The sequence below is a fragment of the Crinia signifera genome, chromosome 3 (assembly GCF_055691185.1).
Source record: "Crinia signifera chromosome 3, ASM5569118v1, whole genome shotgun sequence".
NCBI lineage: Eukaryota > Metazoa > Chordata > Amphibia > Anura > Myobatrachidae > Crinia > Crinia signifera.
Window position 1 is genome coordinate 195,769,034 of NC_139219.1, and position 26,795 is coordinate 195,795,828.

Sequence of the window (26,795 nt, forward strand, 5' to 3'; positions counted from 1 at the left end):
ATTTGTATTACTAATAAATATAGTGTGAAATGTAATAGGATGAGAGAATCAGAAAGTGAGAGATTTGGCAAGACATCTCCTGGTTTTTTAAATCGGCAATCATTTACACTTGAAAATCAAACTGGTTTTGCAGTGTAAATGATTGCCGCTTTAAAAAAACTGCAGATTTCTTACCAAATCTCGCATTCTCTCTATTTCCTTTCCCCTTAGTGTCTTCAGGTCTTTGCTTCTACATTACCTTTTTATCCAAGTAATGTTTCATGGGTGTAACAACTGTTCAGTAGACCTTACTATATGTAAATTACATCTCGCCTATTCAAATCAATTATTAATAGTTTAATTTTTAGTCATTGTTGTTCATTTATAGATTTACAAATAAACTACCTACAGTATCATTTTGAAATGTTCTGGATGGCAAACTACAACTGTGCTTTGTATGAGCTTCATGCATCAAATCTAAGTGCAATTCATATGCCAGACAGGTTTTAGAACACAGTTTCAACCTATGTTACAGCCAGGTCAGACCCTTTTTTCCACTGTTTCTAGGACCTGAGTTATTGCTGGCTACCGCAGGCTACCTGGGTCTGTGCCGTGTTTGACCTTGGTAAAACTTTTTACAAAAAGCATTGACCCGGGTTGCCCCAAAATAACCCAAGTTCTAAGAAATATATTTTACTAATGTATTTAATACCCATTGCTGCATCACAGGGTTAGTGTTTCAAAATTGCTTTTCCGGTTGCTTCTCAAAGCCTCCAGTCCAAATTAAGGGAGTGTGGGTGTGTGAGCAGGTAGACCAATCACAAGCAGCAATCAATCAGTGAATGAATTGTCATACCGCTCTATCATTTAAAGATGAATGATCTGCTTCTGTATTACCTACCCACATAAGCCCTTCCACCAGGTACAACATTTTTTGCTCGTGGAATCCCCATGTAATTTACTGTATAGGTGACTTAAATTTAGTGGAAATTCCATGAGCTGAGCATATTGTATTACAGAGTGGGCACAGAATAAAGGGCGGCATGTAGTAACTCCTGCCACCTCAGCCCACACAACTTTATCCACAATGTATGGTTGAAGAATATGTATGTGGACATGTGAACCAATCAATGACTCAGACTGTTTCAGATAAATGATTCTAATTATTCAGATACGTACTTAAATCCTGGTCATTTCTTCAATTAAGTGTTTCTTACAAAATACTGCAAATATCTAACAAGTTGTTTCTCCCATGAAATGTTTTCACTGTCAAACTACTGCTGATCCTCATCTCTGCAAAAGTCACCTAAAAAGGTCAAACAATGTGGAGTAGTTACATAATCGTCTCACTTTGAGCACTGTGAGATGGATTGTTAAGCATGCAGAGAACTGTGAATTTATGCCAAGTTTATGCTATTTGATGGAGGGCTGCAATGACTGCATCAGGAGGTATATTCGGAAACCCAACATGTAATCATACGACAAGATACTACATATGTTCCTGCTCAGGTTTACACATTTTTTCAGACTTTAAAGATTTTTCCCCACAGTCAGCTTTTTATTGGAATCCAGACTTTTGGAGTTGACCAAGCTGGGCTCGTACTGTTCTTGGGCAGTTACAGCCCCTAAGCCATCTGCACAACAGGTCAAATTGCTGTCCAGGTTGGTGCCACCTCTTTACCATGTACTGATACTTTTTGACGCATGCTAAGGTCAGTTCTGTCTGCCTTTGCATAAATTTGTCCTGAGCCATTGCTACCGAAATAGTATTTTATAATGATATTCCAAAATCTCCTTAGAAGCTTGAGACGCCTATTCTCTGCCATATCTATAACTGATAGCAGCTTTTGCATGACCGAGACAAACCATCCCTGTAGGGTTTTCATTAACGGCATAATTAGAGAACCATAAGAGCAGCTAAGCATGAAATCCATTGTATACATATAGATTAATAGATGTATAGAAAATGATTCTTCTGCTGAAGCATTAACTGATGTAGTATTAATAAGGCTGAACGTCAGTTCTTAAGGAAGATCGTTATGAGTAATATATCACACCAAAGTAAACATCTATACAATACACCAAATATGTGGCTACATTTGCATTTAGCCGTTCAGGTTGATAGAATAACATTTGTTACTAGTTATAATCAATTTGTAGGGACGTGCAGACCCAGATTTATCTGGATCTCAAAACGGGATCTTATTGGCTATCAGTTGTCACATGTTTTGGTTCCAAAACATGTGACAGCCAGATAGCCAATAAGATCCCATTTTGGGATCCAGGTAAATCCGGTTAAATCTGGATCTGCAACTCCTTAAAAGGAATGTCTAAAAAAGCCACCAAAACAATTACATAGTGAGGATGCCACTGGCACATACCACTGTGTACATTGAGCGAAAGGCTAGTGATACGTAATTTAATAATCCTAATTTAGGGAAAGTCATACTGTACATATAATTTATGTATTTTACCGATACGCAGCTCTAGATACTATGCAGAGATCTTTCAAAACTTGGAAAGAGATAAAGTGGACAGAAATACGGGACCAGCTAATCCACTTCTAAATGTAATGTTTAAGGCAGTTTGGGGCTTATTGGTTGGTAGATTATATCTCTCCACTTTATCACTTTCCAAGGCTTAGTATATCTGCCCCAGTATATATATATAGCTCTCACTGACTGACTGTTTCTGTCTAGAACTAAACTGATCAGATGCTAAGAGGGCTGAGGTGGCTTAATGCTTGGCGTTTAGAGGAAGTCAGTGGAAAGAAACAAACCTGTCTTGGCTTTTCTCAGAGCCCAGGATCAAGACAATCATGCTTATGTGAAGCTGAATATTAATATAATAATTAAGCAAATGCAGATATATGCTTCCTAATTTGCTAATTCATTGCCCCTATGCACTTTCATTAGCCTTGATTTACAAAATGTCTGAATATCATTATAAAATAAAATACAAAAAGTCTGTGTGTCGTTCAATCTGTACATGGAGGCTTTTGTTCATTTTGGAAAGCTCAAGCAAATCAGGATTTCATGTATATCGCATGATGCCATGAAATGATCAATATGCAGACGATTTCTTTCATTTTTTTTTAACATCCAATCAAACCTGTCATCAAACATTTGATTTTTCCCCCTTTTGTGCGGTTCTGTGTGGGTTAATGCGCCACTGTGTGCTCGCAGTGTCCTAAACAACGCTCCTCAACTTGCTGTGATTTCGTCTTGCCATCATTAACCAGTGTTTTGTGAATATCCATACTTGCATTTTGGTGTCAAAATGCTGTTGCTTGTATGGATTCTCTTGTCTACCTCTGGAAAAAACCCAGCACTCATTATCTTTAGTGGACTGAAGTATCATATATGTGTAATGACTAGGTTCTTGACACTGAGGAATTAGCTATTCTCATAAAAGCAAGGTCATTTATCTGGTAACACTTAATAGTAACCTTTATGGTAATGCATTTAATACTAATGCATTTTATACATCTTTTTACCAAAATGTTTCCAAAGTACAAATATCAATACATAAAATCATGTTCATTTTCAGCATAATGAACCTGATATTTCAACATTTTGGTAACACAGGTCATTGTTTATAATGGTATATGCAGAGGCGTAACTCTGGGAGGCAATGGAGTCATCTGCTGCTGGGCTCCTGCTCTTAAGGGGGGCCCTCTTCTCTCCTGCAAGTTTGAATCAGTTAATTGAAATACATTGATATCGATTCTATGGCGGACCCACCTAAAATAAGTTTTGCAAGTGTCACACCCTGGGTCACCAATATTTATCTTGCCTCCAGACAACTGGGACAAACTTACGCCACTGGGTATATGATAACAATAAAGAAAACCCAACAACACTTCATTTTCATTTGCTTAGAGGAAAACTGACCTATTATTGCAAGGATACATTAAATTAGTCTAGAGCAATTATTTGCACCTACATTGAATAATACATTATTTGTGCCCAGAAAACTGAGGCTTATATAGAACTATATGTATTTATGGCATGATCTGCACTAAGCATGTATTAAACGGTCTTTAAGTGTCTTACAAAATGTTTTGCACCTCCCATTACTCACTGTGATTTTACATGTTTTTAATGTGTTTTCTAATAGTCTTGATGTTGCTGATCATTCCTGAATGATTAAGCAACTCAAGATATAAATGTTCTGTGCTGTGCATTGACGTTGTATTACCCTTGATGTTGTCAGCTTGACTTGTCTGCCATGGTGTTGGAAGCAACTATATACAAAGCTATTCTGTGTAAGCTTTCCATGTATATTGTTCTATACTGTTTTCGTGTTCCAGTTGATTGGCTTAGCAGATGTTATTGCATCCCTGGATGCTTTATTTTTACAAGTATCATTTGTAATTGTAAAGCGTTAAGCTGGAGTAAATAATAATTCAAAGAGGATGTTTTTCCTAACGTCCAGTGGGTGCAATAACATTTGCTATATATGAATGTAACTAATATATCTTTTTAATGCTTTTTTACAGTTGGTCCTCCAACAGAGCTAAACTTTGAAATAGTAAATGAGAATACAGTTCGTATGTCATGGCAGAGGCCGGACGAGAGGATACTTGGTTACAAGATCACTGTTGTTCCAACAAACGGTAAAGAATTTTCCATCTGATTTCTAGAATTCACCTTGGCTTATTTAAGTTTGTTTTATTAATTTATTATGTAAGTGTTATAAAATGAAGCTCCTGATGAGTAACAGTACATTTTGGCAGTTGTATATAATTTGTACAGCTTAGTGGTTCTACACTTGCTAAATAGACAGCTTTGAATGTTTTGCTTGCCTTATATGAGCCTGACAAAGATTTTCCAAATATTATGTTGCTAGATTACAGAAGTGAACAAGAGTGACATTTATACCCCTTTTAGACATACTACCCGGGTTTTTAGACCCGGCTCAGTCCCGGGTTTTTAAAACCCCCGGGTCCATTGCAAGTGTGCAGGACCTGGGATTTTAGACGACTAATATGCCGGGTAGACCCATTCAGACATACACTAGTCCCGGGATTGTGCGCGTGCATGTGAAAAATGTGAAAAATCCCGGGAGTTTGCCGTATGTCTGAAAGGGGTATAATTAATTTTAGGTATTGCACAGATAATGAGTTGCAAGTTGATATCAATAAGATCATGACTGGCTGCACTCACAGAGGAACACCATGAATGATGGTCGCAATGTTCCTCTGTGACTGCAGCAAATGCAGGCAGGGGTTGATATGCATCTCCTCCAGCATTTGCATTGTTTAGGATGGCATATGATAAGCTGCTGTGGGCAGCTTATCATATGCCATCCAAGCTGCATCATTCCCATTATTGCTAAAAACAATTGCAACAGCTGTTATAGTCATTGTAAAAGTTGAAATGTCCAGAGACCATGTGGCATTAAACACTTAATGCCTTACTATTGACTACATAGAATAACACAGTACTTTAGCCATTGTTCTGAAGTTTGAGATGACAGCAGAAAAGTTCTTTGCACAAAGCATCTGTAAATATTTTGTGTGCATCTACTGGTACATCTACCGGTAAGCTATACTTTACTATTCTATTCTGTTTATTATGGTATATTAAACTTTTTTTAAAATGTTTAATCTTGTTGGCTTCTAAAATTTGTTTGCCAAGGCTATAGTTATGCATATAAAACTCCAGTGTTATGTACTGTGAGGGTGGCATTGTTTACACACTGATAACACCCCCTATACCTGCTCTAGATGTCACCCCGGTATATAATGTAAAATGTCTAAAATGAAATAGATTGAAATGCTTATGATAAAGATTTAAAAAACTCTGCAATGGTAAAACTTGATGTTTTGTTCAAATGCTTAACAGATGGACCTGCAAAAGAATTAAATATTCCGGCTTCTGCAACCCAAACTGTGTTAACAGAGCTAATACCAGAAGTTGACTATGCTGTCACAATACTGTCGTATGATGAATTGGAAGAAAGTTTACCTGTATTTGGCCAACTTACAAGTAAGTACTCAGCAGAGATCCATCATCTAAATGAAAACAAATGTACAACCCAACTGTTTTCACTAGCACATTCACATGTGGCACTACAGAACCGATATGGAATGTATTACTATAGCCTTGTTATGATCAATTGTACGCAATTAGTGAATCCCACTTAAACAGCACTGAATACATGGTATTCTCTGGTGTAATGGATAAAAGTCGGTTTATGTTTTGAAGACGTAGAGTCATACTTACAATTTTCAGTCAAAGCGATTATAGATGTGAATTATGAAGTATACACATGGGTTGTCAAGGTTGTATGAGTTCAGCTCTAAAGAATTAGAGTTTCTTACATAAATATGTGGTCATCTGCCCTTTCTATGGCTTTTCTTAGCTCTAATTTATTCTTTTTTCCTCTGCCATCTGTTTCACTTTTGCTTCCTTACCAATGACTTCTTGCCTTACAAAAGCACAGAATAAATCAATGATTATATTGAATTAGGATGACTAGACCTTTATGTCATAGGATATCATAATAAAACTGGATTGTTTTATAATATAAAACAATCTTCCTATAATGGTATCATAAAAGAGTTTTGAGCACAAATCAGTGATTTTTGGTATTTGATGCTCTATCAGCTATTTGAACATGCAAATCCTCCGTTTGAAACCCCCCCCCCCCTCCCCAAATGGCTACATCATTCGTATGATCCACCAGGACTCACTGGAATTGGGGAGGTCCTGGCAATGTGTCCTCAGTGGTTTATGTCATTGATTAGAATTACTATTATGTTTTATTTTTAATACACCATAAACTTTGAACAGTGCTAAATGGTAACAGTGTAACTTATCATAAGTACAATATAATGTGTGTGTGTGTGTGTGTGTGTGTGTGCGGGCATGGATCATTGGCTCAACCTAATTTAGGTCAACATGATTTGGGTAAACCACTGAAGGTTGACAGGGCTTAGGTCAACACCTTAAAAAGGGCAACATGGCTAAGGTCGACACAGGCATTAAGGTTGACAATGGCAAGGTCGACATGTGTTTTTTACAGTTTATTGTTCTGAATGTCAACATAGTCTAAGTGTACCGCATCCCCTCGCATCGCTCGCTATACTCGCCATGCTTTGGGCACGTGTCTTGCTGTGCTTGGCACACTATTTTGTTCTCCCACCATGCCATAGTGGATGGTAGAGCGTGGAATGCCGCCTGTCGGCACATGTCAGCTCAAAGAGAGAGCATGAAAACTCATGTCGACCTTTTGACTGTTGACCTTGCCATTGTCAACCTAATACTTGTGTTGACCTTCCAACCCTTTCGATCTTGGCCATGTTGACCTATTTTGAGTTGTCGACCCAAAGCATGTTGACCTAAATAGGGTCAACCTAGAAACCCTGTCCTGTATGTATATATATATATATATATGTATATATATATATATATATTATGGAAACAATAGGTGTACCCCAATCCGCACCCAATATATCTAGAACGGCACCTCTGAGTGATCCCCTGTTAGATGGGACCCAAGGAGTTTGGAGATGAAAGCAAGAAAAGTTCAGAGTGCGCTAAAAGTCAAATATACAGATACTCAATAATGGTAGGCAGATAATAGCTCTGTGAGAGGGGATGTGCACATGCTGATTCTAGCATTGGATCCCAGCAGTGCACATGCCCTCTCACAGAGCTATTATCTGCCTACCATTATTGAGTATCTGTGACCGCTGTTATTTCCTCACTGGGCATCAGTCTTGTTTATCAAAGATTTAATTGAAGAAATATCATTGATGATGTCTGGTTAATAAAATCAGATTCTCATATATTGGATTGCTGTCTAAAGCCTTAAAGGGAGACTCATTCATCTGCCTGAGTATGCACCAATCGCTCAATTGATATGTGGTTTTCATCGCCCCTGAAGTCATTGAGATGACGAAACGCGTTGGTCCGACTATATATGCTTGATTTTAATATCGAATGTTTCGATTGTATATTTGACTTTTAGCACACTCAGAACTTTTCTTTCTTTAATTGAATATATATAAACATATATATATATATATATATATATATATATATGTGACATATAACAATGTATAGGCAGCACAAGGACACGGGGAAGGGTAGGCAAGTGATGGTGGTAATTACATAAAACAGAGGCAATCTGTGAATGTTGTAATTCACTCAACATGATTTTGAAGATTTCAAATGTTAAAACATTTTTTCCCCTTCCTATGTTATAACTGTGTTCCATAGGATAGGATTACACAAACGTTTTATGGAACTAATCTACTGCATGATATATAGGCACTTTGTATTCACTGAACCATAAAACTACAGAAAATCTGCAGACTTAGATGTTAATTCATTGTGACAGATACACTCTGGGTTTCATATTGCTCTTGAAATATGGCATATACAGTAGGTGATGAAACATAAACAGTAGGTTAGTGTGTGGCTGGGCTATCTCCTAATACTGACACATGGTTTAATCAACTCTTGTGCTTTTTTTCCCCAGTTCAAACGGGAGGTCGTGTAACAACAGAGGAAAAGAAACTTGTAACTACTACTGTACCACGTATGTACTAAATCTTGTGCTTTAATTAACTACAGTGGCAACTTGTGTATGGATAAGAATATGAGAAGTTCAAGAGGCGCTTCACATTTATCTTCATAATTGCTTCTCCCTTTGCAGTTATTGAAAAAGAGCCAAACATTATGTGTTGACCTTACATTAATCTAGTGTATGCTGACATAAAGGGTAACATGAGTAAAATAATGGCAATGCACATAGACTAGCAGATCGGTGGCAGACAGAATAACTGTATGTCAGCATACACACCAGGCACCTTATTCACAATCTATTGTATACTATACACAGGCACAAACTGCAGAAAAAAAGAATAGGAAAATTTGAAAATAAATGATGTTGTTGCACAACTTGCTTACTTTAGATCAGGCATGTGCAAACTATGGCCCTCCAGCTATTGTGAAACTACAAGTCCCATCATGCTTTGCCACAGTTTTGCTATTAGGTAATGCTAAAACTATGGCAGGGCATGCTGGGATGTGCAGTTTCACAACAGCTGGAGGGTCACAGTTTGGACATGCCTGCTTTAGAGGGTATCCGGATGATACTTTGACAGTGTCTAGATATATTACAGTAAATATGTCCACACCAAAACGTCAATATGCACAAGGTCGACATTGGCTAAATGGACGACACGTGAATAGGTTGATAGGATTTTTAAATTATTTTTTACTTTTTTATACTTTATCGTCCATATGGACTTCATCGAAGCGAGCCATGCGATGGTACAATTTTTGGGGGTCCACATGCTCAGATATCGATATTTGTACCTAAAAAAAACCCTGAAAAACTCATGTTGACCTTTTCATTTGTCGACCTTTTCCATGTCGGCCTTTTCCATATCGACCTTTTGTCAAGGTTGACCTTGTTCATGTCTGTATTTTGTCACTGTCGACCTAGTGCAAGTCAACCTTTTGGTGTAAAGCTATTGACTGTCTATATAGACACTATACTGTTGATCTAATAATCATTATTTTAGTAGAGTGTGCATTCTTTACATGCCTAATAACACAGATCAACTTTCCATGGTTTCACCATTTTGATCTATTTTATTTTAAGTTAAGTTTTACTTCTTGTTTTAAGGGTGTTCAATTAGTGCAGTAGCTGATGTTGTATTCCTTGTGGATGGATCTTGGAGTGTGGGAAGAACCAACTTCAAATACATTCTTGACTTCATGACTTCTTTGGTTTCGGCATTTGACATTGGGGAAGACAAGACAAGGGTTGGTGTTGTCCAGTACAGCTCCGATACCAGGACTGAGTTTAAAATGAACAGATATTACAAGAAAAATGAGCTCTTGGCGGCTATTAAAAGAATACCTTACAAAGGAGGGAATACAATGACAGGTAAGTGATCATACTTTGGGTGTTAAATTTGCTTAATATCTTAAGACTCTGTGGCTTCACAGTTTAATATGTGAATTTTCAGAAGAATTATAAGAGCTACTACAATGTATCAGTCCAATAGTGCTGATCATTTGCTTGCTCTGCTGGTCTAGACACTTCTCAGATGTCTTTAAGACCCCCAGCTGCCTTATTTGTCCAACATAAATGTACAGTACAATTAAAATAAAGACAGAAAGGGTGAAGTAAAGGAATTCCTATGGCTAATTTTGTATTGTCCCAGAATTCTTTTGAGTCCTTATGATTTTTAATATCCTTATACTGTCATATCACTTTCAGGTGACGCCATTGATTACTTGATTAAGAATTCCTTTGTCCAATCTGCTGGATCCAGGAAAGGATTTCCCAGAATTGCAATAATAATTACTGATGGAAAATCCCAAGATGAAGTGGAAATTCCTGCAAAGGAGCTTCAAAATTTAGGAGTGGAAGTTTTCACACTTGGTAAGAATAAACGTGTATTATTTTTATATTGGTTTAAGAAGCACCAAAATCTCCTGCACATTTCTGTACAGCAAAAGTAGTACATACAGCTCATCATAACAGTCACATTATAGCGATACAAGCTGGAGATACAGGGGGGGGGGGGGTGGGTTATTCAATTCAATCTGTTTTTTTGAGGTAGATGAAAAAAAAAGAACTTTCCTATTCAATTATGGACAGTTTTTAATCATGTTTCGACTAAGCAGTTTCACTTTTTGTTAAAAGTCGAAACTGCGCTGGCGAAACATAACCAAGAGTAGTCAAAAATGGCCACAGTTTCGACAACATAACATGGGTCGTGAGTATTTTGACCTTAATACATCAAAAATTTATGTAAAACTGTAGAAAAACTGTCAACATTTTTGGCACCTAATTGAATACTCCCCCCCCCCATCTACTTCAAAACTCTGTCCATATGTTTGCACTTTATAACCAAGCCTCACCTGCCTACCTAATATTACTCATAATGGATGTGTCATGCATTGCACAAACATCAGCAAAATCAGAATACTCCTGGATTATTTATTTATCTTGCTTCTTACAGTATTTCACCATTAATGGAAGCAAAATAGTGGCTAATTGAAGTTCTAACCATATCTGTGGCCATGGTTGCAAAGAACTCTGAAAGCACCAATTAATGTACAGTATCTAAGAGAAATATAGCCTAGATGCTGCAAGTGGAGGGGAGCTTGCCAAAGAGCAAAGATACATTGGAGATAAATAGGGTGGTTCACTTCGCTTGAAGGCTAGATTTTCAAATGTATAAATAATGTTTTACATTTCCTATCGAGACACAACACGAGTATGAAAATAATATTTTATAACATTAAAAAACAATATATATATATATATATATATAGACTTTCAAAAACATATATTAAAATGAATAAAATACAGTAGGTATTAGTATAAGTGGTATTGTATTGAGTATAATAAATCCATCCTGAAAGGTTACTTCAATAAGAAGCAGTATAGATTGTAGTGGAGGTGGGACCTGGCTCCAAGGGTGGAGGGGCGCTTGATGCACATAACTCAAGGTCTGCGGAAGTGGAAGAGCCAAGTGCCAGAGGATGCAGACACCAAGAAACCTGGCGGAAGGCTGTTGGATGGAGTTCCGGTTGTGTGTAGGTGGAAGCATTTAATCTCCATGGAAATCTGAGTTTCTCAAGATGAAAATTATTTATACATTGGAAGATCTAGCCTTCAAGTGCAGTGAAGCCCTCTATTTTTTCTACCAAATGATGGTCAAGCTAAATTTTTAATGCAGGAAAGAAATAAAAATGATATGTTGACATAAGCAGCCACAACTGAGTATTCACATCAATTATCCAGATGCAAACATTAAGTAATCAGGTTTTATACAGGAGTATATCATATGTCATGACCCAATGCTTAGCACTGCTGCCTTAAAGTGTATGTAGACTGTAAACCCTACTGGAAAATGAGTAAATTGTCTCTCTGTACTGCTCTATAAATGTAATATGCTACCGATACATTGACAGCTGATAAAAAACAGATGTCCTGGTGTTGACATGTAATGACAGTTGGGTTGACCTCTGACCCCTCCCACCAGTGCCAGAGATGCACAGGAGAGAGTGAGGGGGGCTGATGGAGAAAGACAGCGGGGGGGGGGGGTGGGTGGGGGGGTGGGGGGGGGGAAGAAGGCGAGAGGGGGAGAAAGTGCTTGGGTAAAGAAAAGAAAAAAGGAATGTGGAGAGAGAGACAGAGAGAGAGAAAGATGGAGAGAAAGAGAGATGGGTTGGGGCAGAGAGGAAACATAAATAAAGGCCCATAATCGCCTGGGATTACAGCTACACATAACTATAAAAGTGGGGAGCTCGGTAACAGTATAAGAAAATGATGGCCAGGATGCCCATATTCAAATATGGGTCTAAAAATATTGCATGCTTACTTTTATTTATTGCTTTATTGTAAAAAATGACCCCATAAAGGGCACTGAGGACAATGTTGGGAAACGCCTTCATCATAAATATCTAAATGATTTAATGCTCTGTAACTTTCATTTTTTCTTCCCAGGAATAAAGGCAGCGGATGCAAAGGAACTGAAACAAATGGCATCTTTACCTTCTCTGAAGCATGTTTACAGTGTTGCCAATTTTGATGCTATTGTTGATGTTCAGAATGAAATTATTAATCAGGTTTGCTCAGGAGTCGATGAACAGCTAAGTGAGCTGATCAGTGGAGAAGAAGGTGAGATGCGTTTATTGTACATACTGTATGACTTTTACAATGAATATATTTCTATGTAAAGTATGTTCAAAATGTGCTTATGTTATCCATGAATTTTAACTTATGTGGCAACATTTACTAAGAGGTGGATTTTGTAGCAGCTCAAAACGTGCCACTCACTAGGGGCCTTATTTTGGTTCATTCTTTCTGACAAAATCCTTCTTAGATGGGCAAAACCATGTGCACTGCAGGGGGGCAGATGTAACATGTGCAGAGAGAATTAGATTTGGGTGAGTAATTTTGTTTCTGTGCAGGGTAAATACTGGCTGCTTTATTTTTACACTGCAATATAGATCTCACTTTGAAGTAAAACCCCACCCAAATCTAATTCTCTCTGCACATGTTACATCTGCCCCACCTGCAGTGCACATGGTTTTGCCCATCTAAGAAGGATTTTGTCAGAAAGAATGAACCAAAATAAGGCCCTAGATGCAGTTCTTAAATAACAAAAACATGATTTAATAACCTGCAGTATAACCACTCAGCCAATCACAGATAAGAGACTGCTCATTATTTACAGCACTGTTACTGTATGAAGTACTTCAGCTCACCATAGATAAAAATCATTTTAAGTTGGGTGCACCTTGTATGATCCATCTGGTCCATATAGTTTTCTTTTTCTTATAAACAATGTCATGCAAGAACAGCCATAGACTGTCAGTGCATCCTGACACTTGTAGTGCCACAACTGCTCTATACATTTTCTCCTTGAAACCCACTGGCCAGGGGAACAAACAGAGAACAATTATACTGAAAATTTAGCAAAATAGATGCAGAGAAAGGACAAGTGTACTGGGATGGCCAGGGCCAGATTAGGGCATGGGCTAAAAATGTTCAAGGGCCTATGCTAAGAAGAGGAGAAGGTGTGAGGGTGTGGCCAGAGCCACATATGTGGTCCTTAGTATGCTGCTATGATGATGGGCCCATATTTATGTGGGGGCCTGGATATGCAGTTCCTTTTGCACTATTATTAACCTGTCTGAGCTCTCTGTGGTTCTGGTAGGCTAATACTGGATTTGTTAAAAAATGAAATGGTGGGCTTTTTATTATTGTCCGTTATTTATTTTGTTTGTTCTGTGGTTTCAATTATCTTGATTACAGTTTATGAACCCCACCATATTTGGTTTTCTGGCTACTAAATACTGTACATTGGGCAGTTTGTACAGTATGTCTCCCAAGTAAAACCATTCGGATGGTGGTTTTAGATAGAGATGTGTTCCTACTAAACATTGCTGAAACCAAAACCCCTCTATTATTTATTTATATATTCATTAACAGTTATTTTTATAGCTCACACATATTCCGCAGCACTTTTTTTTTGAACATTCACATCAGTCCCTGCCCCAGTGGAGCTTACAATGTATATTCCCTACCACATGTACACGCACACACAGACATGCTAGGGTTACTTTTGTTGGGGGCCAATTAACATACCAGTATTTTTTGGATTGTGGGAGGAAACAGGAGTACCAGTGGTGTAACAATAGCCCTGCAGACTCCGCGGTCGTGGGTAGGCGCTGTGTAAGTGCGGGCGCCGGGGGTCTGCAGGGCTATTGTGGCGCTGCCGCCGCTTATGCACAGACGTCTGTGCTGTGGCTGGGACCCGCTTAGGTAACGTCGGCTGCGCCCTCCCTCCCGGCCGCCCATGCCCCCTGTGCCTTACCCCTCCTCTTAGAAGCAGGGAGTCACAGATATTCTCTGCGGTGCAGTCTTAGCTCCCCTTTTGGTGCTGCTGCTTTGGAAATGGACCATCATAAAATGTCCGCCCCATACAGCAGACAGTTCTGTGAAACATTTGTTTTGTGATGGACCATTTTCATAGCAGAAGCAGGAGGGGAGCTGGGACCGCACCTCAGAGAAGATCTGCGGGTCCCTGCTGAGCGGAGGGGTAAGGCACAAGGGGGGCATGGGCAGCCAGGGGGGGTTTGCTAACTTTACTGGGTGGGTGCACTGTGAAATTTTCAGCGGGGGGCGCATAAATTATAGTTATGCCACTGAGGAGTACCCAGAGGAAACCCATGCATTCACAGGGAGCGTATACGAATGCTTCACATTTAGGACCATGGCGGGAATCACGCTGTGAGGCAATAAGACTGAACATTGCACCATCCATGCTACTTACCAGGCACCACTGTGATTGATACAGGTTATGCCATGTTCTATGAACACATGGTTGTTAGCATAAATTAACAAGACATCACAAAACATACCATCATATTCAAAAGGCATTTGATTTTAAATATTTGCTGGCTTGAGATTTTTTTTAAATGAAAATATTTATCATCTCTTTATTCACTTTTTTCTAGCTGTGGACCCTCCTTCGGATCTGTCTGTAACAGAAATTTCTTCCAAATCTATGAAGATCACTTGGAGGGCCTCACCCAGCCAAATCACAGGATACAGGGTTCAACTTATTCCTATGTTGGCAGGAAGTAAACAACAAGCCTTGAATGTTGGCCCTCAAACTACAAGCCTTACTTTGAAGGATCTTTCCCCAGATACAGAGTACCAAATTAATTTATTTGCTATGAAAGAACTTACAGCCAGTGAGCCAATCTCAACACTGGAAAAAACCCAGGCAGTGAATATAAGAGTTGGTAAGATATTGACATTATGCTATTTACCTTCCTTCTTAAAACATAAGAAGTAAAAAAGACAGGAACTGTGTTAATTATTTTGGTACTTGTTTAGTTTCACGGCGGTCGATATATCGGATGCGATATCGGCCGATATATCGGCCGATCTGATCCGATTTTTTACCTGTTCATAACCCCACTATCCACTACGCATGGAGTTGATTTTATATAGTGTGGTGAGCGCAGCGAGCCACCGAGCCTGAAGCGTGGCGAGCATAGCGAGCCCCGCGAGGGGACGCGGATTACTGCGCTCGCCACATTTATATAACATCAACTCCATGCGTAGTGCATAGTGGGGTTATGAACAGGTAAAAAATCACATCGGATATATAGACCAATATTGCATCCGATATATCAACCAATATCGCATCCGATATATCGGCCGCCGTGAAACTAAACAAGTACCATTATTTTTTTTGACTAACCTGTTCTGCAATAATGTATAAAACATGATTTTTCATGTGATGGTATTGTGTCCACAGAATGTTCCGGTGGAGTGGATATTAAAGCCGATGTTGTTATCCTTGTCGATGGTTCTTATAGCATTGGTATTAGTAACTTCGCTAAAGTCAGAGATTTTATTCAAGTGCTAGTGAAGAGCTTTGATGTCTCAACCGACAAAGTGCGGATCAGTCTTGTACAATACAGCCGAGATCCCATAACAGAATTTGCATTGAACAAGTATGACAATATTGATGATATTCTCGATGCAGTGAGAACATTTCCATATAGAGGTGGCTCTACCAACACTGGCAAAGCTATGACTTATGTAAAAGAAAAGGTGTTTGTTGAAAACAAGGGTGCAAGATCAAATGTCCCAAGGGTCATGATACTTATCACTGATGGGAAGTCATCAGATGCCTTTAAAGACCCAGCTATAAAGTTGAGAAACTCAGATGTGGAGATTTTTGCTGTTGGTGTTAAAGATGCAGTAAGAACGGAATTGGAAGCCATTGCTTCTCCACCAGCCGATACTCATGTGTACACAGTGGAAGACTTTGATGCTTTCCAGAGGATATCTTTTGAGTTAACTCAATCTATTTGTCTTCGAATTGAACAAGAGCTTCAAACAATAAAGAGAAAATGTAAGTGCAACAAATGTTAAGTCATTTTTTAAATGATTAATAGCACTATTGAAGAGATTAATGCAATCATTTGATTATATCTAGCAACGTTGAAAGTAATTTATAAGGCATGCCTTTGCTCCATAATTTTGCTTTTCCCCTTCGCTGTTCAATAGCTAATCCTTAAAAAAAAAAGTATTATTATTTTAGTTTAGTAATGGTTATAGTTACTGACTACATTTCATTTTAATTTTTTTGATTACAGCTTTGACTCCTGCACAGAATCTATCTTTCGCTGAGGTCACATCTAATAGCTTTCGAGTAAACTGGTCCCCAGCAGGTGAAGATGTTTTATCTTACACTGTGAAATACAAAGTGGCTGTTGGTGGAGAAGAGTTCATAGTTTCTGTTCCAGCTCCAACGACGACTACAATTCTCTCCAATCTACTGCCAGAGACTACTTATGACGTAACTGTTCTAGCAGAATACGAGGAAGGAGAGAGCCCACCACTGAACGGGGAAGAAAAAACCCTAGAAGGTAAATATATAAAATGTAGGGGCTCTGCACTCACTAAATTAACTGATAGTAATAAATAATGGAGATTTAGTTCATGAATTGATCAATGCATTTAAACCTGGAGCCCCCTTCACGGGACCCCACTTTTCTGCAGGTCCTAACACTATTGCTCAAAATGGTTACAATACACATAGCTATCACATTAATGTTTGATTCCATATGTAATGTGTATAAATATATATATTTTTATTTGAATTGAATTGCACATTGGCATTCTATTTTTAAAAGCAATTTCAAAGCAAGCCTTAGTAATATTGTTGATTTAAGCTCCAATTAGAATATACTTTCTAGTTAAGTCCTATTTGATTTCCCACAATTCCACCAAGCATCAAATATATGTATAATAATTCTCTTCCAAACCAGGTACATTGACTTTGAGGTACACTTATGGGTCCCCTGATGCTCAGCCAATTTGTTCCTTCTAAAACAAACAATGCTGCTATTTGCTTCTCCAAGGGTCTTATTATCAAAGCATTGGATTGTAAAACCTGGCGCTGCAGAGCATGCTTATGTCTAATGTTTAAAAGGACAATGTTTTCTACATAAATAATCCACTAAGGGGCAATTCAATTATACCTGATAGTCTGCACTATTTGGGATCTTGTGTAACCTGCCCAAAGACGGTCAAAACAAAATCCACAATACGTGCTGTAAAATGTAATGCAGTCAATTGAATTCCCCCCTATATCTCTTTAATACAAGTGTGAGCAGAGCTAAATTCTATCTATAATATTTATGGTTTCAACATATTATTGCTACGTAATACAGTATGTCCTCTTACTATGTAAGACTTCTGTAGCATTGTGGCCTTGAATCTTTTTCCCAGATGTATAAAGGTGTTTTTATTTATTATGCCAGACTGTAGTCAGTGAGCATTAATTAGTTAGTCTTACAATCACAAAGTTATTCACTTGTTGCAATTAGGGGACTAACAAAGATTCTTCAAAATAACAATGCAACTGTATATGACCTTTAATAACTGGTAACCTTTGAAGCAATCTAAATAGTTATAAAACTTTGTCTATATTTTTGTATAGTTCAAGAAAAGTGTCTGAAAAGCTTAACAGTATAATGATATACTAAGTGTCTAATAAACTGTTTTTAATATATTCATGTTTACCAAAAAAAGAACTGAGAGAGTCTAGTGAGTCAGTCAGTCAGAATGTTCTATTAAATGCTTGCTGGGAGGTATCTTTGTCTTTAATATACCAATGCTCGGCTTGTGGCAAAGACATCTTGGGTGCAGTTTGACATTTTCAACATCAAGTTATCAACCTAAAGAATTGAGGCACTCTATTAACTTAAATAACTCATATTACACAATAGGCCAAACATTTAGTATGAGAAATACTGTTAAAATAACATCTACAACACAGCACTTTGCTAATTCAACAACCAGGCGTTAAAGTGGGGGAAAATGGGGTGGAATTGAAATCCACCACCAGTAATTTGAGATTAAACTAGTTCACCTCCACCACCGCCCTGCACAGGTAATTCCACAGAAAATGCATGCTCTACCACCCACATCAATAGACAATTCAGGTGGCATTAGTGTCACTAATGAGCTGGAGCTACCTCCCCCTCATCAGGTCATGGTTCACCTCCACCTGTGGTCCACCTCCTGGTACTCGAGTTCCACCACCTCTCCAGGACCACTTTGAGCCCTGCCAAACACATTATTGTGAAATAGTAATGCCAAACACATTATTGTATTCAAGACCCAACACGGCATACCTCCCAACCGAAAATAGGGGCAGTTGGGAGGTATGCACTGTAATCAATATAGTTTCCAGTTCCTATTGGCTCATTTATTTAATAAGTTAATTTCCATATCTCAGAATTAAATGTTTATTATAAATAATGTACAATCTGAATATTAAGAACCAAGAAAAAATTGTCTTTTCTATTTTTCTTGATAGTGAAAGGAGCACCCCGCAACCTTATAGTAAGTGATGAGACCACAGACAGCTTTAAGGTTGGTTGGTCACCGGCTCCTGGAAATGTCCTCAGGTACAGAATTGGCTATCGTCCAGTTGCCGGGGGAGAGAGAAAAGAAGTGACAGTGTCAGGAAATGAAAGAGCCACAACACTATATAATCTACTATCAGACACAAAGTACCATGTGTCTGTCACACCTGAATATTACTCAGGCCCAGGGAAAGCCTTGGTAGGAAACGGAGCAACGGAAGAAGGTAAAATATTATTTCTTTGAAATGCTTTAGAAACATTTCATATCATATTTTATATGTTAGTTAACAAAAACAAACTTTTTATTAATATATTTTAAACAGTAATGTATCTAGTAACTCCTGAACCCCATTGTAAAACGTGTTATGTGTTTGAAATTATATTGTTATTATTATCACCAATTAATTATATACTGTACCACCAATCTCATTATACATTATTGCACAGGGAATATTTAATAATTCACAATAGTAGCAGAGGACATACATTGAGAATGTTATATTATACCACTATACTTTATATATATTTGTACAGGGTGTATGGCTTTTGTATTGTTTTGCTTGTTTTGGTGGGTGGGTGGGGTTGTTGGGTCAGTGGCAGGGGGAATTAGTTCCACCATCTCTCCAGTACCACTTTAAGCCCTGCTGATTGGTTGTCACACTTTAGAACAGCACAATGCCAACTTTATAAAAGCTATGAAACTTGCCTGCACAGATGCAAAATGTATTATTAATATGTATTAATGCATGAAAGTGTCCTCAAATTCTAGTATACATGCATTTTAGCAATGAATGATATAATTAAAAATGTTATATAAGTGACTTTTCTTTTATGTTGATGTTTTAATTGAAACAGTGTTAGGTGAACCAAGGAACCTCAGAGTTTCTGATGCTACAACATCCAGTTTGAAGTTAGCTTGGGATGCAGCTCCTGGCAAAGTATTACAGTATCTTGTAACGTACACACCAGCTGCTGGAGGGGAACCAAAAGAGGTTACACTAAGAGGGAATGTCATCAACACAGTATTAAAGGAACTGGATGCCGGTACTACATACTCTCTCTCTGTGAATGCTTTATATGGATCAGGAGCTGGGTCAGCCCTCACTGGGGAAGGAACTACTGTTGATGGTAAGAACAGTTTATTTCACATTATATGACCACCCTTTATAGGATGTAAAATCAGCGGCACTTACCATGATCTTCAAGGGGTCTGGTGGTGCCCACTGCTGGACTAGTCTGAGTTGTGCCTCAAATCAACAAGCAGACTCCTAAGGATAGCATCAGCTTGATGTCAGATTGGGCTAATATTATGGCAGGATAGTTGCTTTCCATTGGATGTGTATTGTATTTTTACTGCAGTCCGGACTGGCGCCAGCCCCATGGGGAGCAAACATATCCCCCTGGGGCTGCATGCAAAGCTGTGATGAGCAGGGAGCAGGGGTTAAAGTGAGGGGGAACAGGGTGGAACTGAGTTCCACTACCTCAAATGGTGAGGTGGAACATTTTAACCTCCACATTGGCCCAGAACAGTAATTCTCACAGAAAAGCATTCTAGTTTGCAGGCGGATGCCTAAAACCCTACCACTGGCCCTAAAGAGGGTAGGGGAGGGGGTTTAATCAGGTGGCATATAGAAATGAGTACCCCCACCTTTGCATGACCACTTTAAGCCCTGGCAGGGAGCCATTCCAATGGGAAGTCACTACCACTGCTAGGCAGTTACTGTGATCTGTGAATTTTACTGTGGGGGCTGTAGCCCCTAGGTAAAATCTGCCACTGTATAGAACTTTGTTAATGTTTCTCTTTTTTTGAACAAATCTTTTTTAATTGACGGGTGCCATTAGATGTACTTTACATACGAGTACACTACAACATACATTAAGAACATTTCTCCAATCAGAACACTAGTGGGAGGGGGTATCCATTTACCGGGACAAAAAAACGTCCACCTCTGCAATTTTTCCAGATGTTTGGCCAATTTTTTATTAGGCTATCCAATTGGAACACCTGATAGAAAAAACTGTTTCTCTGGAAAAACAATTGGGTTCAGTGTATTTTTGATGAAAACAGGGCTGCTTTTGTGTGATTTTGCTTAGATTACCTGCGGCAGGCGACCAAATTCCCCATTATCGACAAATATAACATGAATATCAATTAGATGCTAATTACAAAAAAAAACACTGATTGCATGGAAATGTATAAATTATCCCAAAATATTTCAATTGAAATTTGCAGAGAATTATGCCTCAGGCACTTTAGTAATGGAAATATGTACAAAATTATAAAAGGGCATTTGTTTATCAGAAAGATAAGTCTTTAATACAATAGTATATTAACTGTCAAATAATACAAGTTCTGTAAAGAAATATGTCTCAACCTGGAGGTCTTGCGGAAAGCAAAACACTTTTTTGTCACCTGCTTTGGCCAGTAATATGCACTTCCTGTGGAAGACTGAAATGTTTTGAACTGTGAAGGCAAACACTGTTTTGCAAGACCCATGAGTGCACTATAATCTGAAGAGTGTTTATTTTGAGATACACTTATGTGATGCATACAAAAACTTGTATTTAATTTAAGAGAAGATGAGGCCCTGACACACAGATGCACATTTTTATATTGTAGTAAGTAATTCTGCTGTGATAAAAAGAAAACAAATATCCGTTCTCTTTTATGCCAAGTACAGCAAGGGCACACACAGTAGAGTACACATGCAAATCTGTGAGCAAATCCTATGCTGCCATCTCCGCCGCTGCTGCTGTTCTCTTGGTCCGGGTCCCACTGCTGCTGCTCCCGACTGCAGGTCTTGGTCCCCGCCACGGGCCGGCACATGCGCAGTAACTTCTTTGGTGCTGCACATAAGCTGGCCCCCAGCCTTTGTGGGCTGCTTTTGCAGCAGCCCAATGAGGCATATTCAGAGTCCCAGGTCCAGTGCATGCGCAGTATCGTCCTCGAACTGCCCATGCGTAGAACCTGGTTTTTATGGTTTTTATGAGCTGCCGCTTAGCAGCCCATATAGAGGCGTCCCGGAGGGAGTGAGCACCTCCCAATGGGACTGCCTTGGGTGATTGGCAGGTTGGACTTCCAATGGGAAGTCACTCCCAGTCATAGTGAAGCCAGAGAAGTCTCAGACTGCATCTGGCTTCACTTAGGCAGAGAACAGTGGCAGATTGGAGCGTATTGGCCTTGAAAGCCATATTATATGGCAGGGGGGGGGGGGGTTATATGCCAACAAAAGATGATAACTGCTAGTAATTGGCTGATTGTGATTGCACCTCTGATGCTGCTTTGTTCATTACAAGGTTTTGCAGATTTTATGTTCACAAAACAGAAGGATTGATTGGAACTTGATAGCAAATGTGTATTCTCCATTATATAACTAAAAGCATGGGTGCAAGTGTATTGTTTGTGACATGAGGGGTGCATTGGGATGGAAAACCATCCTGGGGAATTTCTGAAAGCAGATTTAATCGAAGCAGGGTCTTTTGAGGGGGTGAGCTCCGATGAATGGACAGGATCCATCCTCATAGGACCTGATTATGAGTTGGACACGATTGCAGCAATCTTTGTGTCTTTTCCTGCAGTTATCTCTGCGACTTTATGCTAATTCAACTACAATGCCCTTCCCTGGTGTCATGGGCAAACATCACCAGTCTGCCGCATTCTACCCTATAACACAACCATACCACCATTTGCTGGCCATAGTTGGCACCACAGGTATGCCAGCCCCCCCCCCCCCCCCGAGAACACACACACACACCAAGATTTGTATTGTCAATCTGCACCTTTGTGGATTCTATAATACCTATTCAATCAGCGGCCAATCCGACTGTCGTATTTGGCCGCTGCTGCCCTTACCCGACCCGGTGTTGGGACAGGTGAGCGATGTAGGAGGCGGCGCTAGGCGGATGGGAGGACAACGCCGGGTGAGCTGCTGCTGCACCGTCCTCCCTGCCTCAATCTGACTTTTAAAAAAAGTTGGAATGAGATTGTCGGAAACGGGGCCAAAACATGTTGGATTTGGCCACGTTTCTGAAAAAAGAAGGAGGATCGGCACCTGCCCTCATTGATTAGGTTGGAGCCCCTTCTGACCTATTCAAGTCAGAAACTGACATCTTTACAACAAGATGGCAGTTCCGACAGCAATTGAATATATGTATTCTTCCTTGTATAAACTGTGCCTAATTAGTGTAAAATACATTATATTCAATGTATTAGCCAATGTTCAATCTTTTGTTACCTTCACATTCTATCCCTTCTTATCTTGAGGGATAAAGCTCAACAGGTGTCTGATAAATTGTGAATGTTTCCCTAAATGCGCAGATTCTGTGCCTTAAAGATTATTTGAATATGGCCTGCAACATGGAATCTTGCTTTTTCATTGGTGCAGTTTGATCAGTCATGATACATGACTGACATGCAGTTTGATACTGACTGATGTGCATTTGTCGAATTTCCCAAGTCCTAGTATCACAAGTGAGATTTGTACCTCAAAAGACTGTGACATTTTAACATGCTGTGCTGCATGATTTCCTGGTACAGTGTTGCAGCAATAGATGTTGGACATTCAGAGCCAGTGTGAGATTTCTCTGTACCCTAAGAAAAACCTCTACCTACTGCCCCTTGACCAACCCCACACTGCCACCAATACCCAAATTCTAGCCCCTTGGTGTGGAGATGGATCTTAGAAGTTCCACATCTGCCATCATAGACATCCTTAATTTTGTGATAGATATAATTGGTGCACCACCCTCTGATCCTAGCGCCGTAGTCATCTGCCTAATAGTAGACCCGGCCCTGGTGTAGAAATTTCCTGCGGCCTATACATAATAGATTTGATATTGGAATCTTTGATACATTTGCAGAAAATGAAACTATCCGCATTAGCAACGCCATCTCACATAACCAGGAGGCTTTACTGTACTTAGTAAGTTCCTTAAGTTCGTAGAAAAGTATCATGTGAAATGTTTGGTCCATGCTGGAAAGTAATGTAATGAAGGAAATGAAAGAATACATACTGTAGCATAGTGGAACCTTATGGATGAGTGACCGTGATGTTTTTAACAGCAGACATAGATGTTTTAGCCAACAAAGCTTATTTTTCCACTCACTGTGGACTGAAATGGGACATTTGATATGTTGTAGGTGGACGATAATTTTGTAAGAAAATGTTAATCTTTTGGACAGAAAACTCCATGCTTCATATTTTTGTGGTGGTTGGCATACGGTTATCTATTGAACGCACAATCCTAATGAACTTTGCAGCAGGCAACGTTGCATTGCCAATTGTCCAGTTCCTTAATGGTCCCACAATACACTGTGCAAGTTATTGCAGAACCACGTCACAGTCCAGTTAGAAAATGTAATGGAAAATGCAGATGAGTGAACCACTGGGAATTCAGTAATCTGCGGCTGTTTTTAAATGCTACTGTTTTAGCAATCTATTTCCCAAGAATGAGGAGGTGGTTAGAAGAATCTTGGCACAAGTTGACTTTTTTTACAACCTTAGGGCACAAATTTGAAAAGCAAACACAGACTACACTTTAGTTGTTAATATATTAAGCCTGTCTTGATGTTGATTGCTGAGATGAAATGAGAGGTAAAATACTTTCTCTTTTTCCACTGCTGTAGGCAATATTGAGAGTAGCCCAGCCCATGCAGCTTAATATGTGCCATCTGATTACAACACAGATGTTAATTACTTTTCCCTTCAGTGCTGTAGCTGAGAGCCAAACCATTGCAACTGCAAAATAGCAATTACAGCGTATTCTCATTATACTGCCGACTTGGAATATATGCCAAAGTGGATTTACATTGTAGGTGGTGACATAGAGAGTCTGTTTCTAGAACAATAGCCGTAGACGGTGGTGTTGAGAATATGTAGAAAGCCAAATAAATGTATCTAAATGTAATCTTTAGTGCATTTAAATATGATTGTTTTTTCTACAATGTGCTGCTGGACATTGACGTTTTAGGGTGACATATAGGGGGTTATTCTGGTTAATTCACAAGGCTGCGAATTTGCAGCCTTGTGAGCAGTGCCAGATTAAGCCTTTGGGGGCCCGTGGCACTTTAGACAGGGGGACCCCCTTACACTTGTCATTACTGGCCGCAAACTGCATGGGGGAATAATACACTGTCAAAACATAGAGTAAAGGCAGTATAAACCTGGTCAATGGGTAACTATTACCCAATAGTGGTATGGCGCCCACAACCAGAATCTAAATGTCCAAATACAACAGATCCAAATCCAATGAAGCACATAGGAGATATCTTCCAACACTTATTTATTTGTCTTCACAGGATTATCATGGTAAAACCGCATGCAGATAGTTTTGTGTAAAAGTATTGTGATCTGTTTGTTCCCTACCCCTCAGGGAACTTAGTGGTGAGACTTCCCAATACTGAAGAAATAAATTTTGTAAAACAGGCTTTTAGCGCGATTTGGAATATTGGGGATACACAACAATGTTGTGTATATATATATGTATATATATATATATATATATATATACACCACATGAAAAGCCTGTGTTTGTCCCTCTGGACCTTACTCTGTAGGACTGTAGGAGACCTCACAGTCCCAGTGCTGCTTCTGATTAAATCCCTCCTATGACTAGGCTGCTACTGCTGTCCTCCATGGGCCTGAGAATCAAGTAATGAGCTCCACCAATCAGAGCTCAGCACAAACCTCTCAGCCTCTGCCCTCTTGTGCAAAGTGTCATGGGACTTAGTCAACTCACAGTAATGCACTGCACACTTGTGCAGTCAGTGTGCCTTGGCACCCCATGCTCAGCACCATTAATCATTGTCACATTGGCAGATAGGTGAAGCTGCAGCACTACCCCACTCCCATGCACAAAACCATTAGCTAAAAAAAATAAAAAATATTTTTTAAATACATGCCACCCACAGGGTGCACCTACCTAGAGGGGGACCCAGGGGTACTTACCCTTTTTGCCCCTGCTTTAATCCGGCCCTGCTTGTGAGTCCACCACACCCTGCCTTGCGCATGGTTGGCTGCCGACACCCATTTGCAAGCGCAATTTGTTACACATCCATTCGCAGGCCAGGGGGATCCACCCACATTGTTCCATGGTCGCTGACCATCGAAAGATGTGGAAGGTGCACCCATATGTAAGGTTGCTCTGAGCAACCTTACATATGCGTGCATGCTGGGAAGGAAATGGGCGGCAGCTGACATCTGGTGATGTTAGCTGTCCGCCCCCCGCACCCATGTCATGGCCCCATTAGCATGAGAAGGCCCAACGTTCGCATGGGAATGCCCATGAAATGCTGGGTGTCCACCAGCCACTCCACTCCCCTTTCCGCCCCCTGCCCGCTGTCCTGGGTGCGTGCACCTGGCAAACAGTCTGTCAAATAATGAAGTTAGGGGTCTATGGGCCTAATTCAGACCTAATCGCAGGACAAATTTGTTCTCAAAATGGGCAAACCCATGTGCACTGCAGGTGGGGCAAATGTTCTGTAACATGTGCAGACAAAGTTAGATTTCAGTTTCAACACATCCTACCCAAATCTAACTTGTGGTGTAAAAATAAAGCAGCCAGTATTTACCCTGAACAAAAACAAAATAACCTACCCAAATCTAACTCTCTCTGCACAAGTTACATTTGCCTCCCCTGGCTGCAGTGCACATGGTTTTGCTAATTTGATACCACATTTGCCCTGAAATCAGGTCTTAATTATGCCCTATGAACTAAGTGTGGCCATACATCTACAGATCGATTGTCAGATTGGGTAAATGACAGTTGACCATTTGCTTTGAAATGCTGGAAAACTGCCAAAAACTGTCACTCGTCCATTACCAGGTTTTTGTTCCAACCAGCCCAATCTGACAATCGATCTGTAGATGT

At 39.5% G+C, this 26,795-nt stretch overlaps 1 protein-coding gene across 5 annotated transcripts in view; it reads left to right on the top strand.

The window, feature by feature from the left end:
- COL12A1 (collagen type XII alpha 1 chain) overlaps window positions 1–26,795 on the top strand; it is a 167,054-nt gene that overhangs the window by 11,333 nt on the left and 128,926 nt on the right. For 3 of the 5 annotated variants that reach the window (XM_083177194.1, XM_083177191.1, XM_083177193.1), the window contains exons 3-13: window positions 4,481–4,597; window positions 5,829–5,972; window positions 8,473–8,532; window positions 9,628–9,891; window positions 10,228–10,392; window positions 12,469–12,642; window positions 14,988–15,278; window positions 15,800–16,402; window positions 16,647–16,919; window positions 18,878–19,150; window positions 19,782–20,054. The exons of 1 other annotated variant lie outside the window; for it this stretch is intronic. In XM_083177194.1, coding sequence (XP_083033320.1) covers window positions 4,481–4,597; window positions 5,829–5,972; window positions 8,473–8,532; window positions 9,628–9,891; window positions 10,228–10,392; window positions 12,469–12,642; window positions 14,988–15,278; window positions 15,800–16,402; window positions 16,647–16,919; window positions 18,878–19,150; window positions 19,782–20,054 — 2,637 coding nt within the window. Of the gene's footprint in view, window positions 1–204; window positions 1,642–4,480; window positions 4,598–5,828; window positions 5,973–8,472; window positions 8,533–9,627; window positions 9,892–10,227; window positions 10,393–12,468; window positions 12,643–14,987; window positions 15,279–15,799; window positions 16,403–16,646; window positions 16,920–18,877; window positions 19,151–19,781; window positions 20,055–26,795 lie in introns of those variants that run through there. One more of the 5 variants, XM_083177192.1, reaches the window with a different exon arrangement.